Raw genomic sequence first — 19660 nt, 5'->3', positions numbered from 1 at the left:
TTAACGGGGGGCGGGCGGCGCCGGGCCGGGGGGCGGCCCCGGAGGAGGCGGAGGGAGGCCGTAGGCCGCCATGCCCGCCCGGCGCGGCCCGCCGTCCCGCCGCCCCCGCCGGGCCGCATCCCGCGGGGGACGGGCCGAGGCGGCCTGGAGGGAGTTCGCCGCCTCCTTCGCCCGCGCCGGGATGGTGCTGCCGGCCGAGGCGGGCCTGGCGGCCGTGGAGGCGGCGGAGGGCGCCGCCGTGCTTCTCCTGGCGCCGCGGCAGGTGGGCACCGACCGGCCCCGCCGCTCCCCACCGCCCCGCCGCCGACTCACCGCCCTCTCCCCCGCAGGTGCTGACCTTCACCGGCAAGTGCCGCCTGCGTTGCCTCTACGGCGCCGTCCGCCTGCTGGGCTTCGCCGTGGCCTCGCATCAGCCGGGGCTGCCGGTCTTCTCGCCGGCCACCCACTGCGCGCTCACCCTAGAGGCGCTGCCCGCCGACCGACCCACCGCCGCCGACGTCCGGCAGCTCCGCGTCGCCGCCCGCGCCGCCATGCGGGCCCACAGCGTCCCCCGCGGTGAGTATCAGCCTGGGGGGATGCGGAGAGCCGCCGGCTGCGGGCCGCCATTTCGCGTGCGGTGCCGGGGGGGGGGGGGGGCGCCATTTCGCGTGCGGTGCGGGGAGGCCGCCATTTTGCGCGCGGTGCGGGGCGCCACCATTTCGCGCCGCCCCCGTCCGTGGTGGCGGTCTGAGGGCGGCGCTCTCCCCCCGTTGCAGAGGCGCGGGTGAAGGTGATGGCACGGTTCTCCCCGGAGTGCGCCCTGGTGCTGCTGGAGCACCTGGACACGCCGGTGACACGGTTCCTGTTGAGCCACCCGCCGCTGTCGCGGCTCTTCGAGCCCCAGGTGAGAGCCAGCGGGCGTCGTGGTGGCCACTCCGCCCTGGGCGGCAGCGCCGATGCCGTGCCTTCCCCAGAGCAGGCCTCACGCAGAGCGAGAGGCGAACGCCCCGCTTAGCACGCCTGTCAGTGTCCAGCAGCACAGCTACAGGGCCTCGCACACACCTTGCTGAGCGTTTTTCCCCCTTCGATAGAAAAAGGAAGAATCCAGCTTCACGCCAGAAGATGCGGTTCTGGCATCTGTTGGCATCGTGCAGTGCAGCCCCGACCGTGGGCTGCTGGTGTCGGAGAGCATGTGCCTGGCCCTGGAGGAGCTGATCCAAGCGTGCTGTGGTGAGTGTAAGCTGGGTGAGGTCGGGGGCTTTAGTAGTCTGAAGAAAGGAAATTCATGAGGTTTTTAATGAGTTAAAGTTAGGGAGAGCGTGCCCTGTGACAGGCACTGATTGAGGGTCATGGTTTTCCCCTAAAGAGTGGGAGTCTTGAGCTTATGCATCACCTCCGGTGGGTTTTTGCCTCTGCCACCAGACAGACGACTTGCTGCTGTGAAAGCACTTCCCTGATGTCAAAACACCCCCTTACTTATCCAGCCACATCTAAAATACCATGAGCAACTGGAGTTCACGCACACTGGGTTGTAGCGCTAGGGCTTGCTTCTCATTTCAGGAGCCTTTTCCTCTTGCACTGATACACTTCACGTGCTTCTCTCTAAGGGATTTTTTTCCATTTAATTAAAACATATCCTGGTTAGACCACAGAGTCTTGTAGGGTTTTGGGGACTATTTTTTTAACAAATTCACATAAACAGGGCAGATCAGAATAACTGACAGCATTGGTCCATTGCGGAGTATGTTTGTTTTTCCAGTGGAAGATGAAGGTGTTCCCGTGGTTCTGGTGTGTGGTCCAAAAAACACTGGGAAATCGACATTTAACAGATACCTAGTGAATCTGTTACTGAATCGGTGAGTCTTTTCTCGATCTACAAGTTTTTAAGTACTGCATGGGATTTAGGAGAAGGAAAAACTGCCTGCCAAGATTCTCAGAAAAGCTCTTATGACTGTAAGGTGGATGTCTTGTAAAAACAAACGAAAATTCAGAAAAATAGGCATTCTTATCTTGGATTCCTTTCAGAACAGCTGACTACTGAAGTATTTCTATTGAAACTAAAATTGCTGTCTTGGAGCATGTGAACTAACTGGGCAGCAATCAGTTAGGGTTCAGTAAGGAATGGGGAGTTATAACGCTTAAAAGCATGGAATAAGTTATAATTTCTTAGTGTGTTTGAAGGTTCTTGGCAGAGCAAGGTGTAGAAGCTTATTCTCCTGACCAACGCATGCTTAAAATAAAGATTATAGTTTGTAAATCTCAAATGGCTGGTCTCAGGATGCCCAGTTAGCACGGGAGCTATTGTAATATAATAATGAACTGTAGGTGAGCCTTTTACATTCTCGCTTAATACCCTCTTGAGTGAGGGAAGGAGAGAGACAAGTGGTGGTTTGATTGTATTTGAGAATTTAATTTTGATGACCTGGAACAAAATCAGATTGTGCTTCTGATGTGTTCCAGGTCATGTCCTGTTTCAGTTTCTAGCGGATGCTAATATATGGGCTTCTTTCACTGCAGCCTTCCATCGGTTGAATATATGGAATGTGACATAGGTCAAACCGAATTTACACCGCCTGGATGTGTGTCTTTAAGTCACATAACGGAGCCAATTCTTGGTACGTGTTTTGCCATTTTCTGCAGTTGCCAGAAACCTGTTTCATTTCCAGAAGGTGCTTTCTGAGTAGAGGCTGTACTTCAGGGGAAGTTGCCACATCTGGCAAAGGTGCACATGGAAAATAAAACAAAGGCTGTTAAAGTTTTTCTTGCTAGGGGCATCTAAGCTTCATGTGAAAATCTCCCTAAATAACACGGAGCTGTTCTCCCTGCCAATTTTTTTTTTCTGGTTTTCTGTCTCCGAAGAGAGGAGATAGTTGTTTACAAGGTGGTGGAACAGGCTGTGGCATGTCCAAGTGGATTTTCAGCCTTTCAGATTTGAAAGGTGTCTTTGGGAAAATCTTTCCCAGTGTTTAGCATCCGTAGGTAAAACTAGCTTGAGAAATACAAAGGGAATCTACGTAGGCTGGGGGCTGTTGTTACCAGCGTAAAAAAAACTACAGCCAGAGAATTTGCTGGTATCTGTGGTCTTGTGGATTTGGGTCGCTGTCTAAAAAGGATATGGCCAGACTGGTGTGGTTTTTGAATGGTCTGTCATAGAAGACTGTTGTTTTAAAATTCATGAGTGTGTAACCAGTGATTTAAAACAAGCAAGAAAAAAAAAATCACCAAAACCCCAAAGAAGACTCCTAGCATAGGGTCTTGCAAGTGACAGAAAAGTTTCTCCGTAGGCGCGTGCTGCACAAGGACTGTTGGCGTGTGAAAAGAGGGCAGATTATTTTGGAAGGGATTGTATGTCGGTGCTACAGGGATGGGAGTTCTTTGATAAGACTCACTGAAACCACTAGAGGTTTGCTGCTTGCTTTTCCAGGTCCACCGTTCACGCATCAGCAAACACCACGCAAGATGGTGTATTACGGACAGACAAGTTGTGAGCAGGACACGGAAAGATACCTTGATGTCGTGAAGTATGTGTTCAGATCCTACAAGAAGGAAGTGCCTTTAGTCGTCAACACCATGGGCTGGGTGAAAGGTAAACAGGATAAGTGTGTTCTCAGGAGGCGGTGCGGGAGGAAGATAATAATGGTAGTGGTACACCACCACGCTTTCCAGAGTCCGGAACCCAAAAATACAGCTTACCCGCCTTGAGCTAGTACTGGTCTTCTGTAATCGTGTTCCGGCCTGTTTATGTAGTGGCAGCAATCGTGTTTTCTCTGCTCTCTAAAGGTGAGGGGTTGCTGCTTCTGATTGATATCATTCGGCTGTTGTCGCCCAGTCACATTGTTCAGATGGATGTGTACGACTGGAAGGCCATGGCTCCGCTCACCCCGGAGTACGTCCACCTCACCCCTGGCCTGTACACCAAAGGCAAACAGCAAGCCAAGTGCAAGCAGATGGGGACGAGTGGAGCAGAGAACTGGAAGCCCTCTGAAGTGGGGGCAGATGCCTTGGCTCCCGAGTATAAGTTGCTGTACGTCCATCCGGAATTCCCTCGAGCAGGGGTTGCAGGTGAAGTGTAAGTAGAAGGTTTAGCACTGCGCGGTGGTTAGTGGGCCTAACAAAATCATAGATAGTCCTGATGGTAAAGGCTCTTGCTTTGCTTCGGCCTCGAGAGCTCCATTAAATTGGTCAAAGCCTATTTGTTTATGTATTAGGGAGTTAGGTTTGGGTTTTTGGGATGTTTTGTTTGGGGGGAGTTTTGTGTAGGGTTGGGTTTTTAGGTTGGCGGGGGGGGGGTTGTTCCTCTCTACTTCCAGTGACTGCTGATAGTTACTTTTACACTGGCACAACTTCCACTTGGAGTCATTGGATATTATGTCTCTTATTTTCTAATTGGGAGGTTCCTTAACCATTTCTTACAGACCCAGATGGTGATTACATTATTTCTTAATTTTGCTGATACTTTGAACATCTCTGAAATGTTTCTTTTCCTGGATCTTGTGTCATTCTTGTCAATTTTAAGTGCTTTTTTTGACTTGGCCTTCACTAATGATGCGTTTAAGAAAACAAATGTTTTACTCTGTTTTGCGACTGACTGACTGGGGGGCGTGTGGACACCAGGGTTGGAGAAGGGAGCCATTATCTAATAACAGACTTTGTTAATACCATCCTTGTTAATTAATGCCTTTTTAGAGTTGGAACAATGCCCTAAATGCTGTGATCCCTTAGAAGTGGTAAAAACATGGCTCTAAATTTTCTTCTGCAGTAGAAGTTTTAAAAACTAAACTTGTGTGAAATAGGGGCTAAAACTGCATGGCGTCCTCGGGACTCTCAGGGTGGCCGGTTGGAATGGCTGTGAGGGGGCGCGCTGCCTCTCCTTGACTTGCTGGGGTTATTTTTCCAGGCGCGTGCATAGTGGCATCTTGCGGGACATGGCCATCCTGGGTTACCTGGGTCAGCTGCAGTCCCCAGACATCGGGGCGGTGCTTCCGCTGCACAGTCTTGTGCCATATCAGGTAAGTGAGTGTTTTTGAAAGGCTTGGGGATGTTGCAGAGAGCCCGGCTCGTAGTAATTGACAGTTCTGCTTCTACTGCAAATGTTTTTCGTAAGAGGGAAAAACGCTCTGTAATCTGCGAAAAGATAACGACTGTTCGGTGTGTCTAGAAGTGAGGTTCTTGTTAATGTCAGTGTGGCACCTGTTGTCTGTGTGTTCAGTTGGTAGTGTCGGAACTTGTGTTTGCTGCGGAGATAATGCCTGTCTGTAGGTGTGGGTTGGGAGCTCTCGGGTTTTGTGTACTTAGCAGTATCTTATCTCCAAACTCAATTGATGTTGAGCTGATGAAGAGTTTTTGGGTTTTTTGTTGTTTGGTTTTTTCTTTTACCCCCTCAGGTACCTTTCAGTGCTGTCGCGCTCAGGGTTATTCACACCGACGTTGCTCCTACCAATATCATGTATGCGGTGAACGCCAGCTGGGTCGGGCTCTGCAGGATTCCGGAGGAAATCAGATGCCAAACGGACGGGCCGGTCTTGCTGACACAGACACCGGTCTGTGATTGCCTTGGCTTCGGTGAGCCAGCCCAGGGAACCTCGAGCTGTGCTCTTTCCTCTTGTGTTTCAACAGCTAGGTTGTGGAGTGACGGAATTGCCTGTTCTTTCAAAAACAAGTGAAAAAATGGGGTGAGATAAAAGCATGGTGGTGTGTTCTCTTCTGCTACAACCTGTGCTTCGACTCCATTGGTTTTCCCTAACCTGTGGTAGCAGCTGTGGGGAATGTCACTGAGCGGCGCCTGTTGTAGCTTGCTGCTCTCTTTCATAACTTGACAATTTACTTACTTTCTGGATTTACGATCTCAAAGCAGATGCCAGGTGGCTTATGCAAAATTCCTTCACTTGTCTGTTAGTTTCCTTCTGTGACTCACTTTAATATTACGCTTCCGACTCGGGGTTTGAGCCTGAGCTCCCCCAGTTTCTGTAGGAATGTGCCAGTGAACAAGGATAGGCGGTTTGGGAAGTTAGCCGTTCATGTGTGTGCTGAGATACTGGAAAGCGGGTTACAGCGGTGCAGGTTGTTCTCAAGATGTGTCTCAAATCCTTCTCTTGGCTCTAGAAGAGCCATTTATTCGAAGAGCTGTGTCTGGTTATACAGTGTGAAATGATCGGGTCGAGTTAGACTGAACTTTGCGTGTATTTGTTTCAGGAATTGTCCGAGGGGTTGACATGGAGAAGAAGCTTTACCACATTCTGACGCCGGTGCCTCCGGAGAAGCTGAGGCTGGTGAACTGTCTGCTCCTTGGCAATATTGCAGTCCCAAACTGCGTCCTTGTGGGGCAGGTAGGAGCTGCGCAGGCAGAGGGCGGGAGCTGGCTGAGCTCAGGCTGCCTGGCGGGTTTTCCTTTCTGATTCCTGAGGCTTCTGCGTGCCCGGAGATGTCTGGGCATCAGCAGATGGTTATCTCTCTAGGAAATTGTCCTTAATGTGTAGAAACAAGGGAGAGGAGAACGTTCTTCTCATGTTTCAGATACCGGAGCGGGGTTGGTTTGGTGACAGCTTGCTCCTTTCCACCAGTCAGCTCTGCCAGTCTGTAGAGGAGCGTGCTTCCCCTTCCGTTGGAGATACGAGTTCTTAAAGTTTTGTTTTTCTTCTTTCCAGCAAGGGGTTGAGGGAGAGATCCCCTATGTCACATCTGATTATAACTACAGCATCTTGGGGGCTGGGAAGCTGAGAAAGAAGCATTTCAAGAGGAGGGATAACACGTTCAAGTGCGATAATGCCTAAAGCCATGGGGACCTTGGACTGCGGGATTTGTTTTGTGAGAGCCAGGTGTGGTGACAGAAGCCCTGGTGCTACCAAGCTCTGAGACCCCGGGCAGGTGTTGGGTGTAGATAACTGCAGCATGTCCCATTTTATAATGTTTTATACTTTCAGTATGTATTTTGGTGTTTTGTAATAAATATCTATTAAAAATATTGGTTTGGCTTGAATTTTTTCCTCAGCCTGTGTTGACTTGGACACGGCTGATGGAAGCAGGGGTGGTTATCCCGCCAGTGCGCTCTGCCGTGCTTTGCAGCAGTTTCTCCATGTGGAGCCCAGCCTTGGGTTTGCTCGGGATTTTGGAGAACGACCCGCGGTGGCGTGAGAGCTGTGACCCCGGGCTGCTGGTGGCTGGGGAAGGACTGGTGCCGGCAGTTTCTCCCTGGTGCTGCTGCTGCCCCACAGCTACGGGCGTTTGGCCCTAGTAGAGGGGGGAAGGAGCAGGTTGGAAAATCCTTTCCCCCGGGGCGACCGCGGGCACAGCCGCTGGAGGGAGTCGCCCGCGCGACGCCTGTCTGCGCTGTCACAGCTCGCCTCGGTGACACGGCGTCATCCCGCCGCACTGGCTCTGCCTGTGTCCCGGCTTGCCAGGGTAGAAGCTGAAGGCCCTGGCGCTGTCTGAGACGAGCTCTGGGTCTGGCCCCGATGTCCGAATAGGTTGTGCTGGGGCAGGGGCTGCTGTGGGGCGGGAGCCGGGAGGAACTCGTCACCCCGGGCTGCGCCGTGGTTCCCTGGGCTGTGCCCCAGGGGGAAAGGCCGGAGGAACTCTTTGTTCTTTTTCTTTTCCAGCTCTGTCCGGGCAGCAATTCGCTGCGGAGCGGAGATGAGGCTGGTGGGGGTCACGCAGAGGTGAGCGAGCGTCTCGGGCTGAGTTGAGGACCTTTTCGGGAAACCCTGAGTGGGTGACACCAGCACCTCTGGCATTTAGTGGATCCATGACTGCAAAAATAACCCAGCCGCTAATGGCAGCTCCTCGTAACGTGGCACGGCTCTGCCCCATCCCAAAGCAGGGGACAGTCTGGCCATGGGGCCCGCGCCCCCCGTGGTGGGTGTCCGTTTGGATCCCCGGTGTCAAGGTCTCTCCCATGGAGGAGGGAGGGATGTGGTGCGCCGCTTGGAGCCGGATCTTTTCAGTGGGCGGCTGCTGCAGGTGTGAGTAATCTGTGAAAAATGCTCTTATCTGGCCTCCGAGGAGATTTCCTAGCGCTCCCCAAGCATGTACCTGTAAACCAACAAATCAAGGGGGGTGGCCGCTGGAGAGGGGCTGCCAGGGGCTGTGGGGTGTCGCTGCCTTCTAAAGAGTTAAAGCTTTAACTTAATCCAGGCCTAATTATCCCCATCTGGCTGGGTCTGGCAGTGCAGGAAGGACTTGGCTGGCAACCTGGCCTGAACAGTGGCTAAAATAAATACGGGGGCCGTCGTGCAGCCGGTGGGAAAATCCCGGCCGAGACAAGGGTTCGAGTCGTGAGGGAGCGGGCGGAAAAGGCGCCAGGAAAGGTAAGAGGGGCGAGCGGCGGGGGTGAAACGGCCGGGACTGAGCATCCTCCTGGGACTGAGCATCCCCCTCAGGGCTGTCACCGGCCCCCAGCATCCACCGGGCTGGGCAGGGGGTGCCCCTCCTTGGGTGAGTGACCCCCCTGTGCCTGTGCCCAGCCTCCAGTGTCCGGGGTGGCATCATTCCGGGGGGGGACAGAGATGGACGGTGCAGCCTTGGGCAGGGGGAACAGCCCCAGGGGGGAGCGCGGTATGGGGCAACCGGGGGCTTTGGGGCATAAATCTCGGGGTGGCACCCCCCGGCACGGGTGGGGGCACTCAGTAGCGTGATCGATAGGAAATCAGTTACTTAGCACTTAAAGCATCAAGGATGTGCTAAATAAAGCCGGATCGTTGGGCTTTTTTAATGTGCTAGGATCTATTAACTTTGCAGCAATTTTTTTGTTGGTTTTTTTTGTTTGTTTGTTTTTAAATTTCTGAGTACCGTTTCTGGCAAAGGGCACCTAGAAGCAGCAAAACTACGGGGAGCCACGTGGTGCTTTGGGGAGAAGATGCCGAAGAGTTTGGGAGCAGGGGTGGTCTCAGCCCAACTGATCGCCCCATGTGGGGTTTTGGTTTTTCCCCCTGGTTTAGGGAGAGTTTTGCGTGGGGCAGGACACAGCTGCCGTCCTTTCCTGTCTTTGTGGGTTTTAAGCCCAATCCGGTGCTTTCCCATTTGCTCAGGTTTAGCAGCGGGAAAACCCCCCTAAAGACCCCCGGCTTTCCCTGTGCGGGCTGGGGGCCCCGGCGTGCCCACGGCTGCGGGGGTGCAGCGGGGGCTCGGGGCGGCGCATTCCTGCCCCCCAAAAGCCATCCGACGTCGGAGCCGCTGAACAGCCCCCCTCTTCATGCCGATTATTTTAATCACAAGCGCGTCTTGTCTCTGCGGCCGAATGTCTTTCATAGACGGCGGAAAGTGAAATTTGTGCAATGTCTGTGGGAGGCTGAAGAAAGGCCCTTTGTGCCGGCCTCCCGGGCACCCTGCGCCGCCGCCGGCCTCAATGCGCTGCTTGTCCGGAGACCGGGACCTGCTCTTAAAGCCGGAGCTGGGCTACCCCGGCTAGTCCCACCGCCGGGGCGGGCAGGGCTCCGGGGGGCCCCCGGCCGCCACCCCAGGATGTTTCTGTACTGGAGGAAGCGGGGTGCCTACGAGCTGGAGGCTTTGCCCACCGGGCTGGCGGGGCTGGAGTACGGGGCGGTGGAGCGCTTCTCCTGGAGCTCCAGCCTGGACATCAGCGAGGAGCTCGGGGGTAGGTGGCTGGGGGGGCACGGGGGCTGGTGGGCAGCCGTGCTTGGCCAAAAACCTCCAGCCCTGGCAAGGAGGATGAAGGGCCAGGAGAAGCTCCGGCTGGAACGGGAATGGTGTAGGGAGGATGCCGCGGGGAGGCTGCAGGTGCAGCTGGGGAGCGCTCACCGAACCGCCCCGTGCCACTGGCACCGCTCCCTCCCGGCACAGGCCCCAGCGAGCTGCTACCGTGTGCTCTGGTATAAGGATGCTCCGGTTTCAAACTCGCTTGCCGTCACCGGCAGAGCCGGGCACGGTAACAGAGCTGGCAGGAGGAGGAGGAGGAGGAGGTGGCCGACCAGGGAGAGGAACTGGTGGGGCCAGGATCCCTCCTCCAGCCCTCAAGTGTCCAGTGGCGACCTGGACCTGCCTCCACCAGAAACTGGGGTCCCCTCTGCGCACCCCCTGCTGCAGAGCTCCTGCCCGAGACACCTGAGGCTCTGGTCCACGCGTGACCTGCGGCCGGGGCCAGCGTTCGGGCAGAGCCGAGCGGCTCTGGCTGTGCCACTGGCTGCGGTGTGGGGCTGGTCCCCGGCATCACCGGCTGCTCCGGCCTCGGGTCTTTGGTGAGTTTGTAAAACTTTCCCTCGGGTGCGTGAAAGAATTTCTTGTTTGCTTCCGTTATTATTCCCGATAGGTCAAGTGAAACGGCGGCGGCGGGGGGCGGCCGAGCTCGGTGGGGGCTGTGGGGACAGAGCCCTCATTGTGCTCCTGCCGCGGGGGCAGCCGGCGGCCCCGGCTCCCGGTGCTCTGCCGGGTGTCCTGCCTGCGCCCGGGATCGCTGCCTGGCCAGGAGCTGGGGCAGCCGGCACCGGCCCGGATCTCCTCCCCCTCTCCGGGCAGAAGCAGCAGCTTTATCAGCGTTGCCCCAAAAGACATTTTTTCCCGCAGACGGAGTCTAACCCCAGCCTTGGCCGCGGTCCCGCTCGGATGCTGTTTTTGTTGGCAGGAGGGATGCGGGAGAGCGGAGTGGCGCGGCGGGGAAGCCCCTGTGCCAGCCGCCCTGCTGCTGGGACCGTGGCTGTCTGGTGTGGCCGTGCCACCGGCACTCTCGGTGTCCCCTGCACGGGCTCCGTGTCTGGCAGGGCAGCTTCCCACTGGAGCATCCCTGGCCCGCAGGAGGGTGTTCGTGCTGCTCGTTTGCTGCGAGCCACCCCGAGTCTGTTATTTTTAAACGATTAGACGCGACACATAACAAAAGCCTTCAAAATAGGATTTGTCCCTAAGGCCGATTTAACTGTCAAAGCTTAAAGTGGCTCCTAAGCCCCGTTGGGGGCTGGCAAGTGGCAGATTCAGCGTTCCTGCTGCAGCCCCGGTCCGAGCCGCTGCTGGGGCAGCTCCATGTCCCGATCCTGTGACTTGGGGCGCCGGGCAGGTGCCGGATGCTGACGCTGCAGGATGCAGTGCTGGCTCTTGGGCTTGGGGTTCCATCCCCCTGGATGGGCTGCGGGGCAGGCAGGAGCAGGCAGGCCCAGCCTCGGCTGAGCCCGAGGGCTTTGCCGAGCTCTTAAACCCAGGGCTTGCGGCGCGGGAACCTCGGCACAGCCCCCCTGCGGAGGCAGGGCTGGGGGGGCTCACCGCAGCACCCCGTCACTGACCTCCCTCTTCTCCCGCAGCCGAGCCGTGCCCGCCAGAGGAGACGGTGCTGCACTGCCAGAACCCCGACTGCAGCGGCGAGAGGAGGGCGGCCAAGGTGGGTGCTGTGGGATGGTGGGCAGCGACGGGCAGCTGCCTTCTGGCCATCGGGCTCACGGGTGAGAAGAGGCAGCGGGCAGCTCTGCCTGACCTGCCGCTCCCCGAAGTCCCTCTGGCACAGCCAGCAGCTGCCCCCCAGCCGTGTCCCCCTGGCCCGTGCTGGGCATGCGTTCCCTGCTGGTGGTGTGGTCCTGCGGGCATTTAATGGCGCGGCAGCTCGCCCGATTCCCCTAGCTGGTGTGACTGGCTAATCCGCTCCAGCCCGTCTGTCCCCCTGCTCGCTACCATGGCACCAGAGCGGATTTAGGGTCCCTTCTCTCCCACCGGCAGCAGGGCGGGGGTGCTGGCCGGGCTGGGGCTCATCCTGCCGTGGCACAGAGCTGCATCGCGTCCTCCCTCGCTTCGTGGGGCAGCTGCGGTGTGCCGGGAGCGCGGTGGGGCTGGGAGCTGATCCCTGGGGTGGGCCAAGGGGTCCGGGTATCCTGCCCAGACCCTCCTGCAGGGAGGGTGGACAGGGAGCCCCGTATCCCAGCGGGGCAGCAGCCGAGGGTCCCGGGCGGCCCTGCGCAAGCGCCGGCTGCTGTCGTTGCCTGGAGCCTGTGGCCATGCTCCCCGTCTCCCAGGTGCCATGATGGCCATGATGTTGTTGGGCTGGGGCTACGGTGGTGGGAGAGGAGGAGGCTGGGGCTGGCGTGTCTGCAGGGCCAGGGGTAGGACACTGGCGGGTGCCATGGAGGGGCTGGCGGCCCCTCGGGGAGTGTGCGGGTGGCGGGAGCGCGTCAGCTCTGACCTCATCATCGCCGGGAGGAAGGAGGGCAGGAAGCGGGGGCGGCTGGGGCTGCACGGGCGCTTCCTCCCCGCAGCGGCACGGTGCACTGCAGGCAGGGCTCGCTCCTCCCCGGCAGCCCCTTGCACCCCTCCATGTGCAGGGCAGCGATGGGGGTCCCACAGGGGATGGGGACATGCTGGCGGTGCAGTGGGGTCGCTGGCAGTGGCCGGCAGCACCGCGGTCCCTGGCAGCAGGACGAGCTGGAGCCCCCAGTGAGGCGAGCGCTGGCCGGGGGTCATGGGCTGTGCGCTGCGCTGGGGGCCCGGCCAGGGATTTAAAAATAACCCGCTGTGAATGCCCGGCGGGGCTGGGGCCGCGCACAATCGGAGGAAACGTGCCGGCTTCGAGCATTGTTTGGCCACAGACGCTCGCTTCCTCCGTCCTGCCCCGGGAACGCTGCTCCCGCCGGCACAAAGGGGCTGCGGCACGGGAGCGTGGCCTCCCCAGCACCCGGCGAGGGGCAGGTGGCTGTCCCCCGGCCGCCCCCCCTGTGCCCAGGCGTGTGCAGCCTCCCCGGGGTCCCGGCTCAGCGCGGTGGAGCGGGGAGGGGGCTGTGCGGTGCAACCCCCCCGTCTCGTGGCCGTGTCCTGCTCACGCTGCATTCCCCGCGCCCGCTCTGGCCCCAGTGTTGCCCACCAGCGGCGTGTGGCAGCAGTGTGGGATGGGAAGGGGGGTCCGTGCTGCCTGCGGTGCTGCCCGTCCCTCCTGCTGGCAGCTCCCAGGCAGCCCCTGCCCGGCTCACGCGTGTGCCTGTCCCCACGCAGGTATGTCACCACGCCGAGTGCCAGCAGCTGAACCGCAGCGGCCCGCTCAGCCTGTGTGAGCTCTGCGACAGCCGCCTCCATGGCGCCATGCACTTTGACAGCCACATTCGCTTCGACCTGCCCCCGCAAGGTGAGCCGGGCTGGGGGCTGCCGGCACCGCTGCGCCCGGGGGGATGCGCTTGCGGCCAGCACGGTGCGGCCATGGGAGTGGGATGCACTTGGGGCTGGTGCAGGACAGGGATGGGAGTGGGATGCAGCCGGAGCTGGCACAGCGCTGGGGGTGCCGGCACAGCCCAGCTCGATGCCCATCTGCAGGCTCCGTCCTGGCCCGCCACATGTCGACGCGCTCGTGTCCCCCACGCACCAGCCATGCCTCCGACATGGAGGAGGATGGGGAGGGACCTGCGGACAGCAGAGGGTGAGCCCCCGGCCCTCCGTGTCCCCTGCACATCCCCAGCCCACGGCGTTCCCGTCACCCTGCCCGCCCTGTGCTCGCAGGGAGCAGAGGAGCTCGGCGCTGAAGCTGCCCAAGAAGAAGGCTCGGCGCAGGCACACGGACGTAAGGCACCAGCCCTTCTCCCTGGGGTGGCCCCGGCCAGTGGAAGGGAGCCCTGGGCAAGCGGCTGCCGCCTCCCCCCAGGACCCCAGCAAGGAGTGCTTCACCCTGAAGTTCGACCTCAGCGTCAACATAGAGGCAGAGATCGTGCCGGCCGCGAAGAAGAAGTCCCTGGGGTGAGTCTGCCAGGGAGGGATGCGGGGATGGATGTGGGGACAGACGCAGGGATGGACGTGGGGCTCGTGTCCCCGCAGGGAGGTGCTGCTGCCGGTCTTCGAGAGGAAGGCGATCGAGCTGGGCAAGGTGGACATCTACCTGGACCAGTCCCACACGCCGCTCTCCCTCCAGTTCGAGGCGTACCGCTTCGGGGGGCACCACCTGCGGGTGAAAGGTGCGGTGGGGTCTGGTGGGGGCCTGGCGGGAGGCTCAGCTACCCCAGGGCTCATGGGGGACTCTGATGGCCTGATGCTCCCACAGCCAAGCCTGGGGATGAGCTGAAGGTGGAGCAGGCGGCATGGGAAGCCAAGTCGGCCAGCCTGCCCATCCTGCACCCAACCCGGACCACTGCACTCCTCGGGACGGTGCCAGAGCTAGTGCTGGGATGCCGGGCGGGCACCGACAGCCTGGTAAGTACCGGTGCTAGCCCCGGGGGCAGGAACTGGGGGGAGGGGGGGGGGCATGGGATGCCCCAATAGCCATCCTAGCTGAGAAGATGGGGACATGGGGCAGCAGCATGGTGTCTCATGGGTGGCCTTGTGTGGTGTGGGCTGAAGACACTCCCAGAACCCCGAGAGCTCGTTCAGCTCTTGGCTGTGCTGTCTGCGCCATGGTGGCGGTGACTGTGCCAGACGTGGCAGCTCAGCTGGTGGCACCAGCCCTGTGGCCGTGCCATCTACAGGCTGGCACCAGAGCAAAGGCAAACAGGAGCCCTGGGGGCCCCGGGGCTCGCCCTGGCCGCCAGCCCTGCTCACGCTGTGGCACCTGGCAGCTGCCTAGCACAGCCCGGTCCTGCCCCATGGACCCTGGCCCCAGATAAGGCGTGGGGCCGAGCTGGCCGGCACTCCCCGTGGGAGCAGGCTGCCACGCTGCGGGGAGTGGCTGGGGGGGGGATGCAGTGCTCAGCCCCGCGCCGGCAGCCCTTGAAGGTGGCAAGCTGGCTGTGTGGCCAGGGCTGGTGGCCGCCCGCGTCCAGCACTACAACGCCTGGCTGCAGGACCAGCAGGGCCCTGGCAGGGTGGGGGGACCAGCCGGCTCCCAACTGCCTCTGCGGGCGTCTCGGCCCCCGGTGCCTTCCGGGGGGCAGGGGGGAGCGGAGCCACGCCAGGGCCATGGGGCTGGCAGCAGCACGGTGAGTAACGGGGATGGTGCCGCGGTGGCTCTCCCCACCCGGGGCTGGGGACTTGGCGGGGCGTGGGGCTGTGGTGGCAGTATGCCACGTCCCATGGCTCGGTTGCAGGTGGGGAGCCCTGGCCCTGCTGCCCTTTGTGCCGGGGTGAGGAGATGGCAGCAGCCGCGTCCCGGGAACATGTGGGGAGGCAGCTGGTGCAGCGGTGCCCAGGCCGGTGGGAGCCCTTGGCTGTGACCCAGCGCTCGCGGCCGGCCGGGGGGCTTTGATCTCCGCCGGTGAATTGTTCAGCTCTGATTAGTTTATCTGACGAGGAGGGAAATTAGGTTTTCGGCGCTGGCCCCACCTCCTTTTGTTTCGGAGGAGCCCGGCCACTGCCTGCCCGGCTCCAGCTCCGCCATCCGGGCTGGGAGAGTGGCCGGGCCGGCGGCTGAGCTGGGGTGCTGTGCCCCGCGGGATGCCCTGAGTCCCCACACTGCCGGGGCCACTTGCCTGCGACCGGCTGGGCTTGGCCAGGCAGCACCCGGGGCGCCGTGCCCCCAGGATGCAGGTAGGCAGGTCAGTGCGGGCAGGGGAGCGTGGCCGGGGGGACCCTGCTGCCCGGGGTGCCATCTGGGTGTCTGTCTCTCCCACGGGTGCTCGAGGTGAGCCCTGCCGTAGCATCGTGCTGTGCCATGCTGTTGTCCCCACCCCGGTGGCCCAGGCGCGCAGTGCCGGGCCCTGACCTGGGAGGCACCGGCTGTCCCCGCTGCAGGCTCCGGGCCGGCGGAGGAAGAACATGACGGAGTTCCTGGGGGATGCCAGCATCCCCAGCCCCGAGCCAGCCCTGCCCAGCGGTGGCTCCCTGCCCGCCAACGGCACTGACACCTGGAAGAACCGCGCTGCCAGCCGCTTCAGCGGGTTCTTTGGCTCCGGCACCAGCACCGGCTCCTTCGGGCGGGTAAGTGGGATGTGGGCACAGGGAGGGGGCATGGGAGCTGTCTGCGGCGATGTTGGGGAGCCGGAATGTGTCCCCCTGGGGCTTGAGCCCCCCCAGCTCTGCGGGCAGGGCGAGGGGGTCTGCGGCGTGTCCCTGCTGGCCCCCCGTCCAGTTGCTCTGCACCGGGCTTTTGGCCAGGAGACCGAGAAGCTGGAGCAGCTGGCGAGCAGGCTGCACGCCTACGGCACCTTCGGGCTGCCCAAGCTGCCGCCCCAGCTCCGCTTTGACCGTGACTCCTGGGAGGAGGATGGGGACGAGGCCGGGCTGGCGCTGGAGGACAGCTGGCAGCAGATCATCCGGGGCGCGGAGGTAGGCCTGGGGGACCGGGGGACCGCGGGGGCTCTGCCCAGCCACCGGCGCGGTGCTGACGCTCGGCCCCGCAGGCCCTGTCGCGCCGGCAGTGCCACCAGCAGGAAGCCATCTGGGAGCTGCTGCACACTGAGGCCACCTACATCCGCAAGCTCAAAGTCATCACCGACGTGAGTGCTGGCGGCAGCCATGCTGTGCCGCACCATGGTGGGGGGCTGTGGCCGCACACCGCACCGGCGGCACCCCACCAGCTCCCCGCTCTGTCCCCGCAGCTCTTCCTCTGCTGCCTGCTGAACCTGCAGGAGTCGGGGCTGCTCTGCGAGGTGAGCACTGGGGGGCTGCAGTGGCCGGGGACCCCCAGGCCAGGGATGGGACCCCGGTCTGGCCACACCGGCAGGATGTGGGTGCCGTCCCCTCGCAGCTCCTGCCTTGTCCCTGCAGGTGGACGCTGTACGGCTCTTCGGCAACATCGGAGAGATCATCCGGCTGCACCGCGAGCTGTGGCGGAGCGTCATGGCCCCGGTGCTGGCCAAGGCACGCCGGACCGGGGCACTGCTCGACCCCATCGACTTCCTCAATGGCTTCAAGATGGTGAGTGGGGACCCTGTGCCGCAGCGGGGGGCTGTGCTGAGCCGTGCCCCATGGTGACCCCCCTGCGCCCCCCCAGTTCGGCTCCCTCTTCAAGCCCTACGTGCGGTACTGCATGGAGGAGGAGGGCTGCATGGAGTACATGCGGGCGCTGCTGCGGGACAGCGAGCTCTTCCGCGCCTATGTGACGGTAAGGGGAGCAGGCAGGAGCCGGGGCCGGGGCTGGGGCCGGTGCCAGGGCTGATGCCTGTGTGCTGCAGTGGGCCGAGAAGCACGAGCAGTGCAGCCGCCTGAAGCTGAGCGACATGCTGGTGAAGCCCCACCAGCGCCTCACCAAGTACCCGCTGCTCCTCAAGTCCGTGCTGAAGAAGACGGACGACCCCCGTGCCCGTGATGCCATCACTGCCATGGTAAGGGGCCAAGGGCACGGGGCGGTGGGGAGTGGGGTGGGGTGGTCGTCCCCCCCCTCACCAACTGCCCTGGCTGCAGATTGGCTCTGTGGAGCACTTCATCAACCACGTCAACTCACGGATGCGCCAGCGGCAGGAGCGGCAGCGCCTGGCTGCCATCCTCGACCGCATCGATGCCTACGAGGTGGTGGAGGGCAGCACAGACGAGGTGGACAAGGTAGGCTGGGCATGGCGGAGCTGCCATGCCATGTCACCCTGTGTCTTGCCACCCCATGCCATGCCATGCCACTCAATGCCACTCTGTGCCATGCCATGCTACTCAATGCTGCCCCATGCCATGTCACACCACCCTACGCCATACTGTGCTATGCTACCCTGTCACTTCATGCCAAGCCAACCCATGCCATGTCATGCCACCCAATGCCATACCAAGCCACCCCATGCCATGCTACTCCATGACACCCCATGCCATGCCATGCCATGCCCACCACTGACGCCAGGGTCTCCCTGCAGCTGCTGAAGGAGTTCCTGCGGCTGGACCTAACGGCCCCCATCCCTGGCACCTCCCCGGAGGACACCCGGCAGCTCCTCCTCGAGGGCAGCCTGCGGATGCGGGAAGGTAAAGACAGCAAGGTGAGGACCACAGGGGACGCCATGTCCCGGCCCCTGCCTGCGTGCCCCTGCCCGCCGTGCTGGCTGGTGCCCACAGCTCCATTCTTGCCCACAGATGGATGTCTACTGCTTCCTCTTCACTGACCTCTTCCTCATCACCAAGCCCCTCAAGAAGGCTGAGCGCACCAAGGTGATCCGACAGCCCTTGCTGGTGGACAAGGTCGTCTGCCGGGAGCTCAGGGACCCGGGTGAGCAGCACGGGGGGCAATGGGGACCATGGGGGGGTCTCAGGACGCTGCTGACAAGCCCTGCCCACAGGCTCCTTCCTCCTCATCTACCTGAATGAGCTGGGGAGCGCCGTGGCCGCCTACACCTTCCAGGCCAGCGGGCAGTCGCTGTGCCGCAGCTGGGTCGAGGCGGTGCGCAACGCCCAGGTGAGGGGCGTGGGGGGTGGGTGGGGGTTCCGGGGGCACCCAGTGCCTCTCTGATGCCTCCCCCTCCCCAGAACCTGCTGCAGCAGCTGCGGCAGCGCCGGCGCCTGGAGGAGGAGGAGGAGGAGGAGGAAGAGGAGGAAGGCGAGAGCGGCACCTCAGCTGCCAGCTCACCCACTGTCCAGCGCCATGGCAGCGCCAGCCCTGACTCGCAGCGGTGGTAGGGAGCGGGAGGGGGGCCCTGCTCATCCCCCGGCCTGGCACATCCCCCTCCTCACTCTGCTGCCCCCGCAGCCCCTCCGACGGCTCTACTGAGACCCTCGCCGTGGTGGCAGTGAACGGCAGTGATGAGCTCTCCTCCCCGGACTGGGACACGGGGCCCTTCGGCTCGACCTCAGATGGCTCCTCTGTTGGCACCGGCACCTCCATTGGCACCAGCACCTCTGCTGACACCCCCACCTCCGCCGAGACCCCCACCCGGGAGCTGCCGGCGGGCGCCCTGCCTGTACCCCTGCCCCGTGGCGCAGCCCCCCCGGCCAACGGCTGCCGCTCGTCCTCCATTGACAGCGCCTACGGCACCCTCTCGCCCACCTCCCTGCGGGACTTCGGCCAGCAGCCCGAGGGGGCGGCCGAGGAGGGGCGGGAGCCCCCCCCGACCCCGCGTCCCCCCTCGCCCCGGCTGCGCCGCCGGATGCCCGTGCAGCTGCTGCCCTGCCCGGCCAGGGTGCTCAAGTCCAAGTCGGAGGCCAGCCTGCCCCAGCTCCTGCCCCCCGGCCCCCCAGCCCCCCTCAGCCAGAGCCGCAGCCTCTCCGACCTCTGCGCCGGCCCCCCCCGGACTAGCCAAGCCCCCGGTCCCCCGGCCGCCCCCGGCAGCGGCGGCAGCTCCGCCTCCGAGCTCTCGGAGCCGGAGGAGCCGGCGGAGAGCCCGGCGTCCCTGCCCGGGGCGCTGGGCCGCGTCCCCCCGCCCGCCGCCCGCCGGACCCTCTCGGACCCGCAGGCGGCCCAGCACCGCAAGCTGACCCTGGCGCAGCTGTACCGCATCCGGACCACGCTGCTGCTCAACTCCACGCTCACCGCCTCGTAAGCGCCCTCCTGCCCGCAGGCTCCCGGGGGATGCTCCGGCCCTTCCCGGGGCCGGGCCCCGCCGCTCAGGGCACCTCTCCCCGCCCCGTGTCTTGCAGGGAGGTGTGAGAGCCGCCGGGACGGACAGACGGACGGACGCGCCGAGGAGCTGCTCCCGCTTCTACCCGCCGCGTAATGCCGGGGCCCGGCGGAGCGGGCGCGGGGGTGCCACGCCGGTGGGGGCGCGGGTGGGGGCGCAGACCAGTCCCCTCGGCGAGGGGCTGCCCGCTTCTCCCCGGAGCGGGGACCCTTGTCGGCAGAGACGAGGGTTGTCGGTGGGGGCCCGGCCACTGCAAGGTGCGTCGGGCCAGGGTAGCCCCGGGGGCGCGGGAGGCTGCGGGGGGCCGTGGGGCGGCTCCGGTGGGCGAGGAAGGGATGACGACGTCGGCGGTGGTGAGCGGGGAAGGTGCTGAGAGG

At 62.1% G+C, this 19660-nt stretch overlaps 2 protein-coding genes across 7 annotated transcripts; both read left to right on the top strand.

Moving 5' to 3' along the window:
- On the top strand, nucleotides 1-6940 carry NOL9 (nucleolar protein 9). Of its 2 annotated transcripts, none has more exons than XR_012583973.1 (12): nucleotides 1-262; nucleotides 330-555; nucleotides 756-883; nucleotides 1071-1209; nucleotides 1739-1835; nucleotides 2497-2594; nucleotides 3404-3565; nucleotides 3760-4041; nucleotides 4877-4988; nucleotides 5364-5541; nucleotides 6172-6305; nucleotides 6624-6940. XR_012583973.1 is itself a non-coding variant. In XM_074560708.1 (12 exons), exons 1-12 carry the CDS (start codon nucleotides 71-73, stop codon nucleotides 6747-6749), a joined length of 1881 nt encoding a protein of 626 aa, XP_074416809.1. In that variant the 5' UTR covers nucleotides 14-70; the 3' UTR covers nucleotides 6750-6940. The 2 variants fall into 2 exon arrangements, 1 of the variants encoding a protein (XP_074416809.1); XM_074560708.1 differs by having other exon boundaries at nucleotides 14-262; nucleotides 3760-4048.
- Nucleotides 6941-7589: 649 nt separating this feature from the next.
- Nucleotides 7590-19651, top strand: PLEKHG5 (pleckstrin homology and RhoGEF domain containing G5). Of its 5 annotated transcripts, none has more exons than XM_074560302.1 (22): nucleotides 7590-7634; nucleotides 11220-11296; nucleotides 12892-13021; nucleotides 13207-13309; nucleotides 13390-13450; nucleotides 13532-13623; nucleotides 13702-13838; nucleotides 13925-14073; nucleotides 15547-15732; nucleotides 15910-16080; nucleotides 16155-16250; nucleotides 16332-16403; nucleotides 16522-16671; nucleotides 16748-16858; nucleotides 16929-17078; nucleotides 17158-17295; nucleotides 17592-17711; nucleotides 17806-17938; nucleotides 18009-18124; nucleotides 18196-18341; nucleotides 18416-19201; nucleotides 19303-19651. In XM_074560302.1, exons 3-22 carry the CDS (start codon nucleotides 12979-12981, stop codon nucleotides 19310-19312), a joined length of 2970 nt encoding a protein of 989 aa, XP_074416403.1. In that variant the 5' UTR covers nucleotides 7590-7634; nucleotides 11220-11296; nucleotides 12892-12978; the 3' UTR covers nucleotides 19313-19651. The 5 variants fall into 5 exon arrangements, with proteins under 5 accessions (XP_074416403.1, XP_074416404.1, XP_074416402.1 ...); XM_074560303.1 differs by lacking the exon at nucleotides 7590-7634 and adding an exon at nucleotides 8229-8282; XM_074560301.1 differs by lacking the exon at nucleotides 7590-7634 and adding an exon at nucleotides 9482-9568 and having other exon boundaries at nucleotides 16353-16403.
- Nucleotides 19652-19660: the final 9 nt, after the last annotated feature.

This window comes from Larus michahellis, chromosome 16 (genome assembly GCF_964199755.1).
Source record: "Larus michahellis chromosome 16, bLarMic1.1, whole genome shotgun sequence".
NCBI classification, from domain to species: Eukaryota; Metazoa; Chordata; class Aves; order Charadriiformes; family Laridae; genus Larus; species Larus michahellis.
Note: the sequence above shows the minus strand (reverse complement) of the source record. Positions and strands in the feature narration are given on the sequence as shown.